A 23,258-nucleotide genomic window follows, 5' to 3' on the forward strand; every position below is an offset into this window, starting at 1 on the left:
AAAAAAAATCTTGCCATTTGCAACATGGATGGAACTAGAGAGTAATATGCTAAGCAAAATAAGTCACTAAAAGAAAGCCAATTATCATACGATCTCTCTGATATGAGGAACTTGAGAGGCAGGGCCGGAGGGTCATGGCAGGTAGGGAGGGATAAAATGACAAAAGATGGGATGAGGAGGGAGACAAACCTAAGAAACTCTTAATTTCAGGAAACAAACTGAGGGTTGCTGGTGGTGTGGGAGGGCTGGGGTGGCTGGGTTATGGAACTGGGGAGGGTATGTGCTATGGTGAGTGCTGTGAATTATGTAAGACTGATGAATCACAGACGTGTAACCCTGAAACAAATAATACATTATATGTTAATTTACAAAAATAATACAATTTTTTTAATTTGTTAATATTTTATACTATTTATTAACCAAATGGGACTCATGTATTAGAAATATTCTCTCATTTAAACTCTAAAAGACATCAGGCATAGTTTGTAATTATGGTAAAAAAAAAAACTAATCAAATTTCTATTAAAGTTTAAAAAAAAAAAAGATGACAAGTAGACTGAAGGTAAATAAATGGCAAACCACCCACAACAGAGTCCATTGTGCTTTAAGATGAAAAAGAGCATTCAATCAAAAGTGCTCATATCAGGGCACCTGGCTGGCTCAGTCGTTAGGCAAGGTGCCTTCAGCTCAGATCCTGATATCCTGGAATCAAACCACACCTCAGGCTTCCTGCTTTGTGGGAAGCCTGCTTCTCCCTCTCCCACTCCCTCGCTTGTGTTTGCTCTCTCGCGCTCTCTCCCTCTGTCAAATAGATAAATAAAAATTTTTAAAAACAAAAGTGTTCATATCAAAATATTAAGCACCTCACTGGAGACTGATATACCAGGTGAATTACATTTAGGAACCATGGTATAGTTCAAGTCAAACCTTATGTTTCAAGACCAGCACTGCATTTAACGCTCACATGAGATGTGCCCCTCCAAACAGCAATCTACCAAGGAAACAGGATTCACCACTCCCATCCTATACTCACTTGAAATTATATATTCACTGACCAATTTGTTGGGTAGAATCACTGGCACCATTTATTAAACTGACTTCTAACATTTATATACTTCAATGTGGATAACCAAAATGATGCCTGAACAATGCTACTCTGCTGTATTAAGCAAATGTTAACAGAAAGTAAATATAATACATGCACACTAAAAAGAAATCAAGCAAACAAAAGGCATTAAAAGAGAACAAAATGAAATTATATCATGTACATAAAAGAAGCAGAATTGACAGGGTCCTAACAAATGCATCAAAAACACTAACAAGAAGAAATTGATAAATCTACACTATAACTTGAGAATGACACAGAAATTTGTACACACACACACACAAAAAAAATAAAGGTATAGAGGATCTGACTATCAAACTAATAAGGTGGATCTATGAAACATAAATAACTCTGTATCAAAAAATATATATATTTTCTTTTCAAACACCCATAAACCATACAAAAAACTAAAGGCACAATCTTAAAGGACCTCAAATTCCAAAGAACATTTGCTTTCCACAATACTTCAACATTATAAATTAATCCGACAAACATAAAATTAAATCTCTCCGCCTGGGAGAGATTTCTTTTAACTCTGAAATTCTTTTAACTTCTTTTAACTCTGAAATTAAAGAGGAAATCAAAACAAACTTTTAAACAAATGACAATAAGAACAGTATGTATCAAAATCAATAGGATATACCCAAGGTGGCATCCAAAGGGAAATTTCTAGGTTTAAATGTTTATCAAATGGATTAAAAAAAGAAGAAACCTGAATAAAAGCCAATGTCACATACAATGAAATGTTAGATAAAGAATAAAACAGACCCAAAATAAGCAGAAGGGAATTATTTTTTTTAAAGATTTATTCACTTATTTAGGACAGTGAAAGAGAACAAGTTCACGCATGAGTGGGAAAAGGGAGAGGGAGAGAGACTCTCAAGCAGACTCCATGCTGAACACAGAGCCCAACACAGGGCTCAATCTCATGACCCTGAGATCAGGATACAAGCTGAAACCAAGAGTCGGGCACTCAACCGACTACACCAACCAAGCACCCAAAGCAAAAGGACATTATTAAAAATAAAAGCAAGATGTAAATGAAATGAGAAAAACATCATCAAGAGCAAAGCCACAGGAGAGCTGATGAATGAAAATCAAGCTTTGGAAAAGTCATTAAAACAAACAAATTTCTGTTAGGTATATCTAGATGCAACTTTTCCTAGGAAGGAAGGAAGGAAGGAGAAAGGTAAAGGAAAAGTATATAGTCATGGGGCACCTGGGTGGCTCAGAGTTAAGAGACCAACTCTTGATTTCAGCTCAGGTCATGATTTCAGGGTCATGAAACTGAGCCCCCTGTTGGGCTCTGCACACAGTGGTGAGTCCACTTCTCTCCCTGTCTCTCCTCCTCTCCCTCTGTCTCTGCCCCCGTCAAGTTCCCCACTCATAGCACTCACTCCAGCCCACTTTCTCTCAAATCTTTAAGTATATAACCAGAGACTGTGCAAGCATACTATTTTGTACAAATGGACAATATACAATTTTAATGTTTGAAATGTACACTAAACAGGGGCACCTGAGTGAATCAGTTGGTTAAGCGTCTGCCTTCAGTTCAGGTCATGATCTCAGGGTCTGGGACCAAGCCTCACATCGGGCTCCCTGCTCAGCTCCCTCTCTCCCTGCCCCTTCCCCCCTTTTGTGTTTTCCCTCTCTCTCAAATAAAAAAATGTTTTAAAAAGTACACTAAACAGAAAATTAGCAATAAAAATGGAATACAAAAAGTGGCTCAAAATAAGATCAAAATCACAAATCAAAAGTACTGGAAAATTTTAAAAGGGTATCGAAGATCTACCACCCAAACAAGAGCAAGAAAGTCTGAGTCCCTAATAGTTTCCAGCCAAACCTCTAAGAGCTTCTAGAGTACAGAAAAAAATCTAAAAAGATTCCCAAGTTATTCTAACCTCATTTCAAAAATAGAAAGAAGTATCTCACAATAAAATGCATTAAATTATTAAACAGAATCCACTTATGCACTAAGAGTAATACACAATGGTCAACAAAGATTCTTCTCAGTAACGCAAAAGATGGTTTTCACATTAGAAATTACCTCAATATATTCCAAAGAAATAAAAATTAAAAGACTCAATTAAAATAAAAGAATAAAAAAATTTTAAGTACATGGATTAAAAAAACATAAATACCAATAGCTGTTCCTATGTAAGAAAAACCCAACAAGAAAATGACATGGAAAATGTCACATATAATAATATTTAGAAATAAATCATAATACTAAATATGTACTATCACTATTAAAATAGTATACTGAAAATCATAGCAGTGAAAGAGGATTATTCTGTTCCAGAAGAGAATATTGAGTATTACTAAAATGTCAATTCTCCCCAAGTTAATCTAACCATGTCAGTGCAGTTCTAAAGAGAACACTGTAGTTGACTCCCCAGCAGCCATTCCACCTCAGTCCCAGGGATAGTCCTGAACTTTTTTTACACCTCCAAAAATTCCACTGCCAGTGACAGGCCTAAACCAACCTGGCACAAGTCATGCAAAGTCTGTCCCTGGCATCTAGAGGAAAAGTTTCTTCGCCCAAGCACACAACAGCACTGGATATGATGGAAGCGAGGAGATTTGATTCCTGTTTTCCTATCTGCAGCACCATTCCTTTAACCATCACCACCACCATCGCACTTAGCAGAGACACAGCACGCCATCAACAAACGTATCACATCAACAATATTGGAATCCGAAGGTGTGGACATCTAAGACCTATGGAAGATTAGTCCTTAAATTAAGCTTTACTTGGGCGCCTGGGTGGCTCAGTGGGTTAAGCCGCTGCCTTCAGCTCAGGTCATGATCTCAGGGTCCTGGGATCGAGTCCCACATCGGGCTCTCTGCTCAGCAGGGAGCCTGCTTCCTCCTCTCTCTCTGCCTGCCTCTCTGCCTACTTGTGATCTCTGTCTGTCAAATAAATAAATAAAATCTTTAAAAAAAAAAAATTAAGCTTTACTCCCATTTCCTTAGATTAAAAAACCAAAGCATTAATATATGGCTATTATATTTTAAATGATCAATTGTTAACAGCCAAGTACTTGACTGTATAGCTTATTTAATGCTTGCAACAACCATATAAGGCAAATATTATAATCATCCCACTTCACAGATAAAGAGAAGTGTAGGGGTGCCTGGGTGGCTCAGTCAGTTAGGTGACCAACTCTTGATTTGGTTCAGGCCATGATTTTGGGGTGCTGGGAGTGAGTCCCATGTCCAGCTCTGCACAGGGTGTGGAACCTGCTTAAGATTCTCTCTCTTTGGGGCGCCTGGGTGGCTCAGTGGGTTAAGCCGCTGCCTTCGGCTCAGGTCATGATCTCGGGGTCCTGGGATCGAGTCCCGCATCGGGCTCTCTGCTCAGCAGGGAGCCTGCTTCCCTCTCTCTCTCTCTCTGCCTGCCTCTCCATCTACTTGTGATTTCTCTCTGTCAAATAAATAAATAAAATCTTTAAAAAAAAAAAAAAAAAAAAAAAGATGTTAAGATTCTCTCTCTTAGAGTGCCTGGGTGGCTCAGTGGGTTAAGCCACTACCTTCCGCTCAGGTCATGGTCTCGGGGTCCCGGGATTGAGTCCCGCATCGGCCTCTCTGCTCAGCGGGGGGCTTGCTTCCCCCACCTCTTCCCCCACCTCCACCTGCCTCTCTGCATACTTGTGAGCTCTCTCTCTGTCAAATAAATAAAATCTTAAAAAAAAAGAAAAAAGGGCGCCTGGGTGGCTCAGTGGGTTAAGCCGCTGCCTTCGGCTCGGGTCATGATCTCAGGGTCCTGGGATCGAGGCCCGCATCGGGCTCTCTGCGCGGCGGGGAGCCTGTTTCCTCCTTTCTCTCTCTCTCTCTCTCTCTCTCTCTGCCTCTCTGCCTACTTGTGATCTCTCTGCCCCTCCTCACCCACCCCCTCAAAAAACCAAAACAACAAGAAGAAAACAGAAGTGCAAAAGGGCCCAAGGTCCAGTCAAGAAAAGGCAGAGGTGGGACTCAAATCCAGACTTCCTAAAACCTTCAACAAGCCTCTTTCCACAAGTATCTATACAAACCTAAGAGCAAAGAACACATATTCTTGAGTTAACATGAAAATAAAGTTAAAAAGAAGTTTAATAAAAATAATATTTTAAATAATCAGGAAGGAGGCACCTAGGTGGCTCACATGGTTGGACGCCTGCCTTCGGCTCTACTCATGATCTCCAGGTCCTGGGATCCAGCCCTGCATCAGGGCTCCCTGCTCAGCAGGGAGTCTGCTTCTCCCTCTCCCTCTCTCCCCTGCTCAAGCTGTCTCACATGAATTAAAAAAAAAAAAAAAAAATCAGGAAGATCAACAATATATAAAGAAAAATAAGGAATCTTAAGCAAAGCTCAGTTCATATGTTTATTATAACCTCTAATGGCTTCAGGATTTTTCTGTGTACTCATTGAACCATTTACATATCCAAGAACACAGAAACACTGAGAAGCATGGGAGGTTCATTAGACACGTGCTCTTTGATAATGGCTGAGAGAACTGCGTCGGGCCACAGAATTCACCCTGTCCAAAGGGGTTTAGATTCCTATCACTGACTGCAAGACTGCCCCAGATGCCCTAATAAAATGAAAACTGGAATAAGCTTTCCAATCCTTGTTCAGAACACTGTGCTTCTGCTGGGAAAAGTCACGGAAAAATGAACTTTTGCTATACCATCAGTCTTTGTATCTCACCAACAGAACACCTATTTATCACTTCTAATTCATGAGTCATTCCATTAATTTTCACAGATATTTTAGTGGGTTTGCAACCCTTAGCCTATTTCTTGATATTAAAGGCCTCAAGGTACTCAGTCTAGACAATTCACACTTGCCTTAGGACAAGCTTCCAGAAAGAATTTAAGCGCTCCCTCACAGGTTGCAGCACCATGTCTGTGTCATAATGAGTTTCAACAACTGAAATGCTTTCCAATAGGAAATAAACGGTTTATAGAAGTGTGCTCAATTTCCACCATTATGAATGACATCTTTACCAGACCACATCTAGTTAAGAATTGCAAACCCAAACCTCTAGGCTGGTCTAGGCAGCAATCCTTGGCCTCACCTTAAAAGACATACTTTAATAATAATTATTCTTTTTTTTTAAGATTTTATTTATTTATTTGACAGACAGAGATCACAAGTAGGCAGAGAGGCAGGCTGAAAGAGAGAGGAAGAAGCAGGCTCCCTGCCAAGCAGAGAGCCCGATGTGGGACTCGATCCCAGGACCCTGGGATCATGACCTGAGCCAAAGGCAGCAGCTTAACCCATTGAGCCACCCAGGTGCCCCAATAATAATTATTCTTATTTAAAATAGTTTTAACTTGGAGACTAAGTTAAATTAGTCCACCTTCCCTAATTCTTAAAAAATATTATAGATTTTCAAACCAGCAGACTCAAGAATAATCTCTATGTTCAGGAAATATAAACACATGAAACCTAGCAAACTACTAAAAACTAAAGATGGCTCCCACTTTCAGAAAGCAAACTTTAAGACATTATTTAGAAAAGGGGTTTTCACAAGCTAGTCAGTCTTGCTGACATAAAGTGAGGAACAACACAATAAACTGAGAAAGAACAGTGCCTGAAGTTAAAGATACCTCAACAACATGAACCTGAAAAATGCTCCCTAGGTTATAAATGTAAGCCCAAAAAACATCACTGGTCTTTTAAATGACCATTCAAATAACTATTCTTTTCTGCCTAATAAGGTCCTCTCTAACAGCCTACAAGTCTATTGTATTCATTCTCTCTCCTTTTAATATGTGTTTAAGCAAAAAAATATTTTAAAGCATACATCACTTCTTACCTAGGGTACCCCTAGATAAAAAGAGGGTGGGGATGCCAACAATGAACAATCATATTACCTAAATGCATGATTCACACATATAGCCCCTAAAATAACATACTGTACCATTTTACACAGCTACATAATTGGACTATTTTTAGGTCCTGCTTAATGCTGCACATGTTATACATCCAAAATGAAGGGCTTACTTTGATTTCATTTAGATTTAAAGTTGATAAAGAGGTTAAAAAGCATCCTCTCCCATTCTCTCAAAAGTAGGCTACAAGAAAATAGAAATCTTTTTTCCTGAGCTCCTAACATGCAGCCTTCCCTAACTCCCCAGCTGAAGATGAAACACTGAATAAGGGACAATCTCCCAGGGCCCCAGCACCAATTCCATCCTGCCAATAGCCGATGCTCCCAAAAAGCTGAGGAAAAGCAATCCACTTGCCAGGCTAGTATTGTCAAACTATAAACAAAAGCTTTATTTTTCAGATCAATGGTGGTTAAGGATAGATACTCCATGAATGGTATGAATCCAGAAGAAGCATGTCCCAAGACTTCACTGGCATACTACACCATGCTTGAGAGTCACCTTCAAAGATCCAGCTTGTCTCCCCACCCATGGGATACTGTCATCCCAACCTCCCACACCTCCTACACATCTGCTGTACATCCGGGACTCTTGATTGAAATGCATGTTCTCTTGTTACATGCCTGTATACATTTGTCAAATTGGACATTTTGCTGTATTTAACCGAGCCTCAATGAAATTTTTAAAATTAAACATAAGCATTTCTTAGACCCGTTTGCAGACCTGAAGGGGTTTGTTCTTTTTTAAGCTTCTGAGTGATTCCATGTGAGAACCACTGCTCTAGGTTACACTGCACATAACTTCCCTCACTCAAAAATGGGGAAAGTCAAGAACATTAGGTCTAAAGTCAGACATCTAGAATCAAAAGACAGCTCTGTTGGGGCACCTGGGTGGCTCAGTGGGTTAAGCCTCTGCCTTTGGATCAGGTCATGGTCTCAGGTTCCTGGCATCGAGCCCTGCATTGGGCTCTCTGCTCAGCGAGAAGCCTACTTCCCCCTCTTTCTCTGCCTGCCTCTCTGCCTACTTGTGATCTCTATCAAATAAATAAATAAAATCTTTAAAAAATAATAATAATAAAAAAGTAATAATAAAACTTCTGAAGAACTTTTTTTTTTTTAAAGATTTTATTTATTTATTTTTCAGAGGGAGAGTGAGAGCGAGCACAGGCAGACAGAGTGGAAGGCAGAGTCAGAGGGAGAAGCAGACTCCCCGTGGAGCAAGGAGCCCGATGTGGGACTCGATCCCAGGATGCTGGGATCATGACCTGAGCCGAAGGCAGCTGCTTAACCAACTGAGCCACCCAGGCGTCCCTGAAGAACTTCTTAAACACAGACATGCCTAGCCTCATCCCTAATGTCTATGTAAGTCTGGGATGAGAACAGGTTTGAGAATCACACTGCTCTAGGAAACATGTGTAGCAGAACAAGATTATAATCAGGACCACAAGAATTCCTAAAATAAACTGAGCAGCTCCTCCTTGTTTCAAATGATGACTAGTCTCCTTTAGTCAAGTAGTATAAGGACATCAGAAGGAGGCGGGCTAACCATAAAAGAAAGGTGGCACTAACCTATAGCCAACTTTCCCAAAGATAAATACAGAGATTTAGTCTTCACTGAATTCTCTCAAAGTTAAAGCCATTCTTGAAGGGTTCAGCAATCAACAGGCTCTCTCTCCATTGAACCCGGAGCACCACTGGATAATAAAAGAAAAAATAAATGGAAGAAAGAACAATACCTTGTTTATTTCTTTGGCAGTTCTCATTACCTGAGATGGCTTTTCATGATTTATCAGAGAAAGCAGTAAAGCAGACCATGACAAGCACCAAACATAAAAATAAAAAAGTAAGCCCTACAACACGATTAACGGTCTTAGTTCCTTAAAAGACATCTCAAAACCACCTTACATGCCACCCCTAACACCCAAGACAGTTTAAACCAGAGTTTTCCAGAGCTGTCTCTGAGACACCTGTACCTAAATGATATGAGTTTTAAAATGCAACTTCTTAGAACCCTCTCCAGATTCTGATTCAAACAAATAGAGATGGACCCCAGGAATCTGCATTGAACTCCCAAGGTCATTTCTATACTCAATATTTGGAAGTACGTCGACAGGACCTAGAAATATTCACCTCAAGTAAGCCTCGAACACAAAAGATGGATATAATGCAACAATGAAGAAAACAGCTAACTGAAAATAAACAACTCAATAAAGCATAGTTGGTTAAGAGGATGTATGAAGCTGGACTTCCTCAATCTACACTTCTATTCCACCACTCACAAGCCATTTTATACAAGGCTAATGTGCCCCAGTTTTCTCATCTGTAAAATGGAATACTACCACCTACCTCAGTTACGAGTACTAAGAAGTTATTAAAGCTTTCGGAAGAATGCCTAAAAATTTTAAGAAGAGTGCCTGACCCTTGCAAACACCCAAAATACAATACTTATTTAGATCCTTATGGCCAATGGTCTAAAAACGGTTGGCTCCATGGCTGGAATTCTTATTTGCTGAATCCCTGGAATTTACATCCATCTGTAACCATGTAGTAGGAAACCAGTAAGGAACTAACATTGTGCAATGCTTAAAAATCAGATGCTTCTCAAATAAGATACAAACCAAGTAACTGGCTCTAGAAATGGTATAGGTTGAGAGCAGTTAAGCTGTTTTCAAATTTCTTTCAAGAAGATAGAAAACGACAAAATAACTGAGACTCCCAAACTTTTCACAGCAAAAGAGGGCTACATTTAATATTTAATCATCCAAATCACAGAAGATAAAGGTAAAGCAAGCCAGGTGGACTAAGGCATCCAGTAAAGACCTCAAACTCACCCTGCCACTTTCCCTCACTCTCATAATATGCATTTAAAAAGCTGACTGGGGCGCCTGGGTGGCTCAGTTGGTTAAGTGACTGCCTTCGGCTCATGATCCCAGGAGTCCTGGGATCAAGTCCCGCATCAGACTCCCCGCTCAGTGGGGAGCCTGCTTCTCCCTCTTCCTCTGCCTGCCACTCTGCCTACTTGTGCCCCCTCTTCAAATAAATAAAAAAATAATCTTAAAACAAGCCGACTTCCTGAAAGAGAAATTTAGCGCGGGGCGGGGAATCTAACCACATGTAAAGTGTCACTATATGATAAAGCTCTTATCAGAGTATTAAGACAGTGGATACTTTCAACAGTAGCAATAGCTGCCAGAGGACCTGAACTGAAGACCTGTTAAAAAAAAAAAAAGAGGGGGAGGGGGGATCTGTACTAGGTTATCACGCAGAAAAAGCAGCCTGATAATAAAATGGAGAAACCGATTCCCCGGAAAAAGCATATGCAACTGCCAAGGCGAGATTCCCTCAAAAGAAAAAGCCTTCATGCCCAGAATGCTAGTCCTGAATCGTATCAGCAAACAGATGCAAAGAAAACAGAAGAGATATCTGGGTGAGAGATGACCCGAATTCTCACGGGAAGAAAAGCAGCCAAAGCTTAAGTGCACGGAGCACGGAATCCAATTTTAGGCCTGCAGCAACTCAAGGGCCCGTTAACCATTTCCCAGGAAGCCCGAAATCTTCAGATTAAAGGGATCTGACGTCTTGGACAGCTCTCTGGAAACCCAGGACAGGCAGACACTGGCGATTCAGAGGATTTAGGGGGAGGGGCGGCGGTGGAAGAGAGTCAAAAGAAGCCTTCTCGAAGATAAAATCACGTGACTTGAGGGCAAAGAAATACCCAAGGAGCTAAAATAAGGGAGAAAGGGTCCTGGGTAAAGACCTTCCAATCCCCCAACCGGGAAGCGCGGTCCACTGCGCGAGAGGGTTGGGCGAGGGCCGAACCCCGATCGCCAGAGCTTGGACCCGAGGCCTCCAGTCGGCTGCCAGCCCATGCACCAACCTGGGACCACCGTGCGAGGGCACTGTCCCCGCGCGAGCGCGCGGGAAAAACGGCGGCCGGGCCGGAAGGGGGCAGGGCGAGCCGCGAGGACGACCCGCCGGGCACTTACGCTGCCGCTTCTTCCTAAGGCTTTCGACGCGCTGGCGGGAGACCGAGGGGGCGCCGCTGTAGGAGCCGGGCCGGCTTCGTCTGACGCCCTCCGCCGAAGCCGAGGCCCCGACTGGGGGCTCCGAGGCGCTGCTTGCCCGGCGCCGCAGCAGCTCCCGCCGCCGCCCATCAGGCCCTTCGGGCGCCGGCTCCCCTGCCGAAGAGGCGGAGGTGTCGGCCGCTCTACCGTGGCGTTCCATCGGCACGCCGAGCCGGCCCGCTCCCATCCGCAGCAGCCACCGCTGCCGCCACCGCTGCCGCCCGAGCCAGCCCCCCAGCGCCGGGTCCCTGGTCGCCTCCTCCGCGGCAGTCCAACCCAAGCAGAAGCGCACCCTCCGCCGGCCGCCTCTTCCGTTGCGCCAGCGCGCAGCAAACCAATCCAAATAGGCTGGAGGCGTCCCGAAGGCCTCGCGTCCAATCGTCTCCCTCACTCAAGGAGGATCGACAGTGCCTCCGCCCAATGAAAGGCTCCCATGACGGGGGCGGGGCGGGGCGGAGAGTGGCGGGGGTGGGGACCCGGGCTGGGCCGCGGGGAAGGCGGTGTTGCTGAGGCGAGAGTGATGGCGGCACCGCCCAATGGACGTGTGGGTGGAGGGTCCAGCGCACCCGCCCGCACAGGTGGACGGGTCCGCTCCCCAGCCCCAGCGTCCCGCCGCGGTGCTGCGTCCGGTCTCTCCCGGCCCGCACCCTCCTCCAGCCCAACAGTGGGCCCCCCAGCGTCTGGCCGCCAGACTTTGGCAAAGAGAAGGACTTGGACCGCGGCTGACCTTAGCCTTTGTCCCTCGGCCTGGTTCCGCCGCTGCCCTCGAGGCCGCCAGCTCCTCCGCGCTATGTTTTTTACCACCACTCTCTCTCCCAGCACAGCCACGGGCGTGTTTGGGCGAAGCCCCCTCCATTCTGTCTGCGTTGGAGAAATGTTCCCGGTACCAGAAGGAATGAAAGGACTGGGGCTGGTCTCCATGGCAACTGGAGAAAGAGGTGGGTTATAAACCCTTCGCCACCCGCCTGTGCTGAAGGAGGGGGTGTGGGAGCCGGGGAGTAGGGTTGGCGTTTTGAAGGACAGTCTGGACTTCTTTTCTGTGCGGCGCACTGGAGGGACATAGAAGGATTTGGTGGCTGCTTTGAAGCCTGTTAGGGGTGTGTGCGTGCGCGTGCGTGCGCGTTAATCATCCTCTTCCCTTTTCGGGGGTGGAGGCGGGAACATGGTCACCTCCAGCCTGAGATACCACTCACTGCAACCAAAGGCCCTACCAACCAACCCTTCTCCCAAGGTTACCCCAGCCTGAAATGATGCTGCCTTGTTCTGTATCCTCAGGGTACTCCCTCACTCCATCAAGTTTAGCGAGACTGTGTTTTTCTTGCTTGCCACTTATTGGTTAAGTGCCTCCCTCAGGACACTGTAATGTCCCTTGGGTGATAGCCCTCATTTTCTTCACCTTTCCCGTAATGACGGCTAGTAGCCGGCTGAAAAGAAAGATGAGCTTTTTTGCTCGTTGAAGAAAATTAACCGCTTATTCCAAACTAGCTTCCCCTCACTGCAGGAATAACTCTGGAAATCCTATATCCAAACTCTGGAAATTGCAACTCCTGCAAGAAGCCACCCCAGATGAATCCTACAAGAACCAAGAACACCTGTAGCTAGTCTTCTAAATCTCAGCACCCAGTGTGGCCCATCTTTCTTTCTACCCCTCACCAATGTGGTCCTCCTTGACCCGAGGGAGCGTTCATCCTAGGCTGTGAGTTCTGATAGGTCATCCTGAAGAATCAGAAATCATCATCATCATCATCCAAGACTCCCAAGATGAACCCCAGTAGCAAAACAACACCTGAAATACCTGTGTAGTTTGTTTTTTGTTTGTTTGTTTTTTACAGTGTAGAGAGTGCCTTTACATGTCATTTAATCCTCTAAGCGACACTGGGATGATGAGGCAACTTAACTGGAGACACACAGCTTAAAAAATGACAGAGCCTGGATTCCTGAGAAGTTCAGCTACTCTCTGCCTTACAGTAACCAGAAGGTACAGATTCAGTAAAATTCCAATAAATTCTTAGAAGGGTTTTTGTCCTCTAAATAAATATATAAATATTTATATATCTATATTTAGATATTTATATCTAAATAAATATATGTGTCCTCACTCTGTGGTATGAACTTACAGTTTGTGGCTATCTCTAAAGTTTATAAAAATAACGGATGAATGGCAATTAGGCAAGATGTTTATAATCCTAAATGAAAAATACAAACACACTGAGCAAAATAAAACAGACATGAAAGAATACATACTGTATGATTTATATGAAGTTCAATATTAATAAATGATTAGAAATCAGGATGATGGGGTTTTGTGGGGGGAAGGGGAAGAGAGTCATGATGACAGGGCAACAGATAGATTTCTGTAGGACAGGGAGTGTTCAGTTTCTCTGGTCTGGGTGGTGGCTACATGGGTGTGTTCACTTTGCAATGTGTCTTTAAGATGTTCACGTGTTTCGTGCACTTTTCTGTATGTGTGTTTTACTTAAATAAAACATGTATTTTAAGGAAAAGAAAAGAAATTGAAGATTTTTCGTGGAGCAAGGTTTTTTTTTTTTTTTTCCAAAACGTCAAATAAAAGGAGCGAGTAAGAGATTTTCTTTCTCTCTGGGTATTATAAGAGTTTAAAGGGAGAGTATCAATTTTTTTTTAATCACTTCTCTCAATAATTTACTCTTGGGGAGAAACCAGTTTTCTGGTATACACACCAGAGAAAACAAGTTTTCTGGAATACACATCTCAGGGCTGGAGGTGGCTATGTTCTGGTATACACACCAGAGGTCATGGTAAGCATAATGTTTTATAGGAACTAACCAAATTCTAAAGTAATAATTTGCAAATCTAGAGCCATTTCCGTGACAAAACATCACACAGAATAGACATCTACCATATTAGTTGCCTTTTGCTAGGTCAGAAATAACCCCAAAACTTAGTGGCTGAGTAATAAATATTTATTATCTCAGTTTCTGTGGGTCAAGAATTTGGGCGTGATTTAGCTGGATGGTTCTGGCTCTTTCATGAAGTTGCAGTCATTTGAGGGCATATGGTCTGAAGGATCCACTTCCAAGATGGCTTATTCACATGACTGGCAAGCTGGTACTAGCTTTTGGCAGGAGGCCTCAGCTCCCACAACATGGGTGGGCCTCTTCATAGGGTTGCTTGAGTGTCCTCCCAACATGACAGCTGGCTTCTCCCGAAGCTAGTGATTCGAGGGAAAACATGCAGAAATTACAATATCTTTTAAGATCGAGCCTGGAAAGTCCTACACCCATCATGGCTGCAATATCCTATTGCAGTATCCAATATCCTATTATTACACAGATGAGACTTCTTCAGACTGGGTTGATATTACCCAAGAATGTGAATACCAGGAAGGAGAGAGTCATTGGAGGCCACGTTAGGGCCCACAGTCTGCCCTCTGGCCCCCAGATGATAGAAGATTCACTTCCTTGTCTCTTACTACTATCTAACAGCCCGAGGAAACACCCTCCCTGAGTTTCTATTGAGTTTTCTTGCAGCTAAAATAGAGCATCACTGGGGAATAAAAAATTGAAAGTATCACAAGAGTGTCAAGCCACAGACTTTTATAGACCAACTTCTTTCTCCTTTCACTGTATTGGTGCCAGGGAAATGAAAAGCATGGAATCAGTCCCCTTTCAAGTACATGGTCTTTTTTTCCAGAATATAATGGTGTGGAGACTTGGGGGGAACCTTGCCTATTATCTCTTTCAAAGGACAAAGATAGGATAGGATAGACAGGAAGTTACTAAGCCCCTAGATATTATATATGCATGTGCATATCTCCAAGAGGAGACTCAGCTATGTATTTTCCAAATGTAATTGTCCATGGAATCTTTTTTTCACAGAATCTCTTCCTTGGACACACTTTGGGAAATTCATCTCTGGATATAAAAATCACTCACATCTCTGTTATAGTAAAAGCAATGAAGATCTAGTTCTTTCCATTTTGAAAGCTTAATGGCATATTTATTTATTTTTGAAAGGGGGAGAGGAAGAGGGAAAGAGAATCTTAAACAGGTTCTATGCCCAGCACAGAGCCCTACACAGGACTCCATCTCATGACCCTGAGATCATGATCTGAGCCTAAATCAAATGTCGACCGCTTAACCAACTGAGCTACCCAGGTGATCCAGCTTGATGGCTAAGATTATCTTCATCCCCAAATAAACCTGCAGTAGACCTCCTTCTCCCCCACCCCCCGCCATCTGAAGCTTCGCTTTCCCAGGCCTCATTTACCTGTGGTCAGCCAGTCTTGAAGTAGATGATCCTTCTTCTGAAATACTGTCAGAAGGTCACCAGTAGCCAGTGGCTACATAACAACACCTACATCGTTGCCCTCACTTCGTCTCATCACATTGGTATTTTATTGTCTCATATCATTACAAGAAGAAGGATGGATACAGTCCAATAAGAGATAACATTGATAAAACTCTTATTACAATAGACTATTATACTTGTTCCTTCTTGTGATTACTGTAGTTAATCTCTTACTGTGCCTAAATTATAAATTAAATCTTATCACAGTTGTGTTTTAACAGGAAAAACAGGTATATATAAGGTTTGGTACTCCGTGGTTGCAGCCACCTACTGGGGATCTTGGAACATATCCCTTGCAGATAAGGGGAAACTTACCTTTGTAAAAGCATCTGCTTTCTGAAAACAAGTTTGTCCTCTTTCCTCTTCAACAGCTTCCCTTTCCTCAGTTCTCTTAATGGCACTGCCATTTCTGTTCCTCTGGGCAACATGATTCTTCACTTTCATGTGCCCTTTCCTTGAGTCCAGCACTATTCACCAGAAATACATACAAATCACATGGGTAATTTAAATTTTCTAGTAGCCACATCTTTAAAAGTAAAAGGAAATGGGTGAAATTATTTTGTTAGCATATTTAACCCAATATTTCCAAAACATTATTATTTCAGCATATGGCGCTAGTCACATTAGAAGTGATCAGTGGGATGCCTGGCTGGCGCAGTCTGAAAAGCCCGAAACTCTTGCTCTCTGGGTTTTGAGTTTGAGCTTCAAATTAGGTATAGAGATTATTAAAATAAATAAATAAACTTTTAAAAAATTATCAATAGCCACAAGTGTCTAGTAGCTATCAAATTAGACAAAAAGAGCCCTGTGGGAGCACTTTATTTTGGTTGCCTCCTAAATACTTGTTCTGCTTCTGGTTTACTTTCCAGGCCCATGCTCCCAGGTGCTGGTATAATCTCCCCTCTAAAAGGTCTTGATGAAGGGCACCTGGGTGGCTAGTTATGTTTAGCTTCTGACTCTTGATCTCAGTCAGGAGTTGATCTCAGGTCACGAGTTCATTCCCCACCCCAGCATGGAGCCTACTTAAAAAAAAAAAAAAAAGAAAGAAAGAAAAGAAAAAGGTTTCACCTACAGAACTAAATTCAAAACACTTACTATAGGGGTGACTGGGTGGCTCAGGGGGTTAAAGCCTCTGCCTTCGGCTCAGGTCTTGATCCCAGGGTTCTCAGGTCTTGATCCCAGGGTTCTTGGAGAGCCCACATCGGGCTCTCTGCTCAGCGGGGAGCCTGCTTCCCCACCCCTCTCTCTCCGCCTTCCCTCTCTGCGTACTTGTGATCTCTCTCTGTCAAATAAATAAAATTTTAAAAAACACTTAATATACAAGGAGTCCCGCATTTAGCATCTTTCCACTTTTCGTCATTACTTCCCATACACTTGCGTAGTATGTTCTAGCAAAAGGAATCTCCCAGCTCTCCAGACAGACTTGACTCTTACCCAGCTGTAAACTTCATCCTTCAGCTCTACATGAAATTCCTCCCACCCCATTTCTGCTTAATCAAAATTCAACCCAATTTCCATAGTTTATCCCAAAAGATACCTCCTCCTTAAAGTCCTCACAGATTACCACACTTAGCTATGAACCTTCTAATCTTTTAAAATACGTCACTCTTAATGACATGTATCACATACTTCCTTGTGTTAACATTCTTGATATACATGTTTTATAATCTCCAACTAGACTTTGAGAGCTATTAGAATAAAAGCTTGCACCTTCATATCCCCCACAGCGCCTTTCACAGTGTAATACACAGATACACACACACACACAATGTGTTAATAAATCATTACAGTGGCAATAACAACTTCAAGATTCTTTAAAATCCTAACATCTTTGCAGTAGACAATGTTTCATACCTGCCACCTCACAACCATTCCCTCTTCACCCAGAAATCCCCCTACCTACCTGTAGATTAGGCTCCAATAGCCATGTTTGCATCCATAACCCAACACCTTGGAACAGGGACTCAGTTCTCAAAGTGTGCTCCCACATCCTCCATGCACGCAAAGGAACAGAGAAAGCTGATTTGCAGAGAGACCCAAGAATGAACAGATGCACAGAGCAAACCAGAAAAACAAGAGTGCTTTGCCAGTTCTCCTAGTCTTGCCAACTTCCATCCTTTCCTGGGCTGATTACTTTCCTGTCTTTGGGTCCCTTCCTGTAACATTAAAATGTTTTTAAATATTTCTTATGACTCCGTCACCCCTTTTTTTCTTAATTTAGCTTATATTGTTTTCTCTTACTTGCAACCAGAGTCTTAAAACAGTAATGATGGAAACCAAGCCCATCCTCTCCCAAAATCCAATATTTTGAACAATAACTTTCCTACCATAAGGGCAAGCCCATTTCTCAAGGATCCTCATATTTCAGGCAGCTGAAGAGACAAATGCACAAGAGAAAACTGTCTACCTTATTTTGGAAGATGGAGGCTATTGCAGAATTTATTGTCCTTTCCTTAAATAATCCCTGTCTCTGGCCTAATTCACTGAAAGAGAACACCAATATATATTTTTACTAAGTTTTTAATGCTTCCCAGGTGATCCCAGTGTGCAGTCCATGCTCAGACCAAGTTTTCTAGGCTTCCCTTGCTTTTGCATGATGAGTAATTTGTAAGGATCTCAGGACTCACCCCAAACCCACCTTATCTGCAATTTCAGCAAAAGCCTCAGGGGATTCATATATGTATTAAAGTCTGGGAAACACTAATTTAGAATACATGCTTTGGAGTCAGCCAGACCTTAGTCCTAATCCTACCAGCTCCAGCTGAGTGATTTTCAGCAAGCTGCTTAACCTAGCTAAACCTCAGTTGAATAAAAAATGACTGGGCCACAATGGAACACTATGCAGCCATCAAAAGGAATTTGTAATACTTTTAGATATTATAGACTGCTTCCCAAGGTATTTTAACTGAAAAAATAAATATATATTGTCAATGTTAATGGAAAGATAAATGTAATAGGCCTTGGGGAAAAGTTAAATAATATATGTAGAACATCTAGAATCATTTCTGGTGGGGTGGCTCAGCCGGTTAAGTGTCTGACTCTTGATCTCAGCTCAGGTCTTGTTCTTAGGGTCATGAGTTTGGACCCCATGCTTAATCTTAGATTCTTAAGATAGGATGCTTAAGATTCTCTCTCTCCCTTTTCCTCTGCTCCCCTCTCCCCATGCTCCCTCTCTCTCAAAAAAATAAATAAAATCTTAAAAAAAAAAAACCCTCAAGTATCATGAACCCCACATTATTTAACTTTCCCTGATTGTCAATCTTTTATAATTGTGTCAAATTCATTTTCCAAAGTCAACATAATGCATTTCATTGCTTTGTCTCTTAAATCTTTTTTAACCTGTTTCCCTCCATTTATTTTCCTTGCAATTTATTTATTGAAGAAACCAGATTGTTTGCCCCGAAGAATTTCCACATTTCTGATTTTGATGACTGCATCCTTGTAATTTAAAGTCTTTTGTGGTTTTTTTTCTAAGGTTTTATTTATTTATTTGACAGAGAGCGATCACAAGTAGGCCAGGAGGCAGGCAGAGAGAGAGAGGAGGAAGAAGGCGCCCCGCGGAGCAGAAAGCCTGATGCAGGGCTCGATCCTAGGACCCCAAGACCATGACCCCAGCTGAAGGCAGAGGCCCAACCCACTGAGCCACCCAGGCACCCCATAATTTAAAGTCTTGATTAGATGCAGGTTTGCTTTATTTAAAACAATTCATCATTGGTGGTACTATTTATTTCTTATTTGTCTCATCAGAACAGGAAAATCCTAGTTCATAACATTCACTACTTACTTGCATTATTACCTCTTTTTGAGATGTTAAGATTGGTCATTTGGTTCAGGTAACATCAGATTGGTCCATCCATTATAAAGTTCTCCATCAGCTTTTTACCTACTGGATTCAGCAACTATTGGTGACATTGCCTAATGGTGATATAGCCATTATTTTATTACGGGGTGCAAAATTGTGATATTCTAATTCTTTTATCTCCTCTGCACTTAATTAATTGGAATTCTTTTATAAAGAACCTTTATCCATCAGCTCTTTGGTATCCTGAAGTATAACTTCTATAGAAAGGGCAAGACTGATTTTTTTTAAAGATTTATTTATTCACTTGAGAGAGAGAGCCTGCATATGGGGGAAGGGGCGCAGAGGAAGAGGCAGAGAGAGTCCCAAGCAGACTCTGCACTGAGTGTAGAGCCCAGTTCAGGACTCAATCCCATGACCCCGAGACCATGACCAAGCTGAAACTGAGTCAGACTTTCAACCAACTGTGCCATCCAGGTGCCCCTGATTCTTTTTTTTTTTTTTTTTTTTTAACCTCTAAGTAATCTCTATACCCAATGTGGGGCTCAAACCCACAACCTCAAGATCAAGAGTAGCATGGGGTGGGCGCCTGGGTGGCTCAGTGGGTTGAGCCGCTGCCTTCGGCTCAGGTCATGATCTCAGGGTCCTGGGATCGAGTCCCGCATCGGGCTCTCTGCTCAGCAGGGAGCCTGCTTCCTTCTCTCTCTCTCTGCCTGCCTCTCAGTGTACCTGTAATTTCTCTCTGTCAAATAAATAAATGAAATCTTATTAAAAAAAAAAAAAGAGTAGCATGGGGTGCCTGGGTGATTCAGTCAGTTGAGCACCCAGTTTTGGTTTTTGGCTCAGATTATGATCTCGGGATAGTAAGATCAAAACTCCGAGTCAGTCTCCAGTTAGGTCTGGAGCCTGCTTGAGATTCTCTCTCTCCCTTTCCCTCTGCTCCTGCTCTCTCTCTCAAATAAATAAATGAGTCTTTTTAAAAAAGGAAGATCAAGAGTTGCATGCTCTACTGAGCCAGCCAGGAACCCCATTTTTTTCTTTTTTTTTTTTAAGATTTTATTTATTTATTTATTTGACAGAGAGAGATCACAAGTAGGCAGAGAGGCAGGCAGAGAGAGAGAGAAAGGAGGAAGCAGGCTCCCTGCTGAGCAGAGAGCCCGATGTGGGACTCGATCCCAGGACCCTGAGATCATGACCTGAGCCGAAGGCAGCGGCTTAACCCACTGGGCCACCCAGGCGCCCTATTTTTTTTTTTTTTTTAAAGCAGAGTTGATTCTCTTTATTGACCAGTTTTCAGAATGAATTGGTTTTCTAGTGTCTTCTTTTTTTTTTTTTTAAGATTTTATTTATTTATTTGACAGAGAGAGGTCACAGGTAGACAGAGAGGCAGGCAGAGAGAGAGAGAGGGAAGCAGGCTCCCTGCTGAGCAGAGAGCCCGATGCGGGACTCGATCCCAGGACCCCGAGATCATGACCTGAGCCGAAGGCAGCGGCTTAACCCACTGAGCCACCCAGGCGCCCCTCTAGTGTCTTCTTGAGGTGACTAAGAATACATGACTTTCTTGTCACCAGATAACCAGATAATGGTTATCTGATGACTTTCTTGTCATCAGATAACCAGATAATGAATGATTTTCTTGGGGCGCCTGGGTAGCTCAGTGGGTTAGGCCTCTGCCTTCTGCTCAGGTCATGATCCCAGAGTCCTGGGATCGAGCCCCGCATCCGGCTCTCTGCTTGGCAGGGAGCCTGCTTCCTCCTCTCTCTCTGCCTGCCTCTCTGCCTACTTGTGATCGCTCTCTGTCAAATAAATAAAATCTTAAAAAAATAAAAATAAATGAATGACTTTCTTTTTATTGTTATTATGAACTCACGCATTTTAAAACATATTTGGTGAATTTCAATCCATTGGAATCACTCTTCTTTTTGATGTTCAAATTGGCGCCACATTTGGTCAATGGAAGCCCTTCAGATTGACTCCATAATCATTTAAAGGTGACTCTGATAGTCTTACACAGCTTTCTTGTTCTCTGATATGATGAGAGGTTCCAGCCTCAACTCTAGAAATCTCCTGTCCAGATCTTGAATCAGACATTTCTCCAAGGAGTAATTGTTCCTATCAGTAGGAAATGATGTTTAGAGGTCACAATTTGGACACCAGGAGTGCACATTGCTACTGGGTTGTTCAATTTCTAGGCCATTTTAGCATATAGATAGAAAACCTACTTTTATAAAGAGAAAAATATATCATACATTTATATTAATATTTTTCCATTCATTTTTAAGGTTCTAGAGTTTTTACATAATTCCTTTGGTTTTATATTTCTCTTTTATCTTGTCCTAAAAAATCCAAGTTCTTAACAACATTCACTACTTATTTGCTTTATCATTAGAGATAATAGTTTCAGAATAAAAATACCAATATTATCACCAACAAGATGGTTACTAAATACTGTTTAACATTTCCTTGCAGTTTTTTTTGTCTTAAGGATATATTGCACTACAGATGAAAAATCAAACTGTTGTGTTTTAAAGTTGAAATAATTCCTCTCTGTGTGATTCAGGCATCAATTCAATACACAATTGAGTTCTTTTTGCCCCATTTTTAGGGCTACAAAACATCTTTTTCTTTTTTAAGTTTTATTTAAGTAATCTTTCCATCCATCGTGGGGCTCAAACTCACAACCCCAAGATCAAGAGTCACATGCTCTTCCAACTGAGCTAGCCAGCCTCCCCAAAATAAAAAAATCTTAAATTTAACTTTGTTATATAATTATGTAAAACAGTAACATGGTTCCAAAGTCAAATCTACAAAAGAAGGTACATCCAGAAAAGTCTAGCTTCTGTCCTTGAACCCTCTTTTCTGTTCCTGCCCTTTCTTTATAGGTGACCATTTTTGCGATCAGGTTTTGGTTTACCCTTTCATGAAAACAGACAAGAGATTCCAGTCCAAATGCTTTTGGTTTTAGTAATACTCGTGGCTAAGATTTGTTACAGGGAAAGGATGCAAACCAATATCTGCAAAGGGAAAGCTATGTGAGGCAAAGTCCAGATGAAACCAGGCCCAGGTTTCTAAAGTCCTCTCCCAGTAGAGTCACATGGGATACCAAGACTCAACTCTTAACTAAAAGCTTTTTTTCTTAAATAAAAGATTATACATTTTCCATCTCTTCCTTCTTTTAAAAGATTTTATTTATTTATTAGAGAGAGAGAGACAGGGAGGGAGAACATAAGCAGGGGCAGCGGGGAGAGGGAAAAGCAGGCTCCCTGATGAGCAGGGAGCCCCGATGCGGGGCTCGATCTTATGACCCTGAGATCATGACCTGAATCAAAGGCAGATGCTTAACCAACTGAGCCACCCTGGTGTCCCTTGAGTCTTTTGCTACTTACAAAGTGTGCCATAATGATTAGCCTTGTACATATATCTTTGTTTATTTTCGCCAGTGTATTTTGGGCTTAGATTACTAGAAATGGGATTGCTGGGTCAAAGAATTCATATATATGTCCTGTTGCAGGTCTGAGTCAACTTCCCTTTCTATAGCAGAAAATTTCTACAGTGGTACTCCCAATGGTCCCCATGTCCTGGTAAATTGCCCTGTGAGTGCAATTTACAAAAGTGATGAGATATCACTTCTAAGGTTAATTTAAGAAAGACTATGACTTCTGTTGTGCTCTCTCTCTAGCTCTTTTCTCCTGCTTGTTCTAATGAAGCAAGATATTACGTTGGGAGCTGCTTTACGGAGAGGCTCATGCAGCAAGGAATGGAGGGCAGGCGGCCTCTGGCCAACAGCCAACAGCCAACAGGAAGTGAAGCTCTCAGAGCAACAATTCAGAAAGGAACTGAAGGAACTGTACCCTGAAACAACCACAAGAGTAGTTTGGAGAGGCGCCTGTGTGGCTCAATGGGTTGGGTCTCTGCCTTTGGCTCAGGTCATGGTCTCAGGGTCCTGGGATCGAGCCCTACATTGGGCTCTCTGCTCAGCGGGGAGCCTGCTTCTCTCTCTCGCTCTCTCTCTCTCTCTCTGCCTGCATCTCTGCCTACTTGTGATCTCTCCGTCAAATAAATAAAATCTTAAAAAAAAAAAAAAAA

At 42.3% G+C, this 23,258-nt stretch overlaps 2 protein-coding genes across 3 annotated transcripts in view; both read right to left on the reverse strand.

Annotated features, from left to right (window-relative positions):
• The window catches only part of PANK2 (pantothenate kinase 2), a 38,040-nt gene extending 26,679 nt beyond the window's left edge, over positions 1 to 11,361 (reverse strand). Inside the window, exon 1 of the mRNA XM_059406604.1 lies at positions 10,967 to 11,361. Coding sequence (XP_059262587.1) covers positions 10,967 to 11,231 — 265 coding nt within the window. The 5' untranslated portion in view covers positions 11,232 to 11,361. The remainder of the gene's footprint in view (positions 1 to 10,966) is intronic.
• A 2,635-nt stretch (positions 11,362 to 13,996) lies between these two features.
• LOC132021755 (mitochondrial antiviral-signaling protein-like) overlaps positions 13,997 to 23,258 on the reverse strand; it is a 37,688-nt gene continuing 28,426 nt past the window's right edge. Inside the window, exons 9-11 of one of the 2 annotated variants that reach the window (XR_009405439.1) lie at positions 16,469 to 16,655; positions 15,689 to 15,840; positions 13,997 to 14,234 (exon numbers count right to left, since the gene is read on the reverse strand). The gene's annotated coding sequence lies outside the window, so the exon portion shown is untranslated. Of the gene's footprint in view, positions 14,235 to 15,688; positions 15,841 to 16,468; positions 16,656 to 19,659; positions 21,285 to 23,258 lie in introns of those variants that run through there. The other variant, XM_059406603.1, reaches the window with a different exon arrangement.

The sequence above is a fragment of the Mustela nigripes genome, chromosome 7, assembly GCF_022355385.1.
Source record: "Mustela nigripes isolate SB6536 chromosome 7, MUSNIG.SB6536, whole genome shotgun sequence".
In the NCBI taxonomy this organism is placed as follows: Eukaryota; Metazoa; Chordata; class Mammalia; order Carnivora; family Mustelidae; genus Mustela; species Mustela nigripes.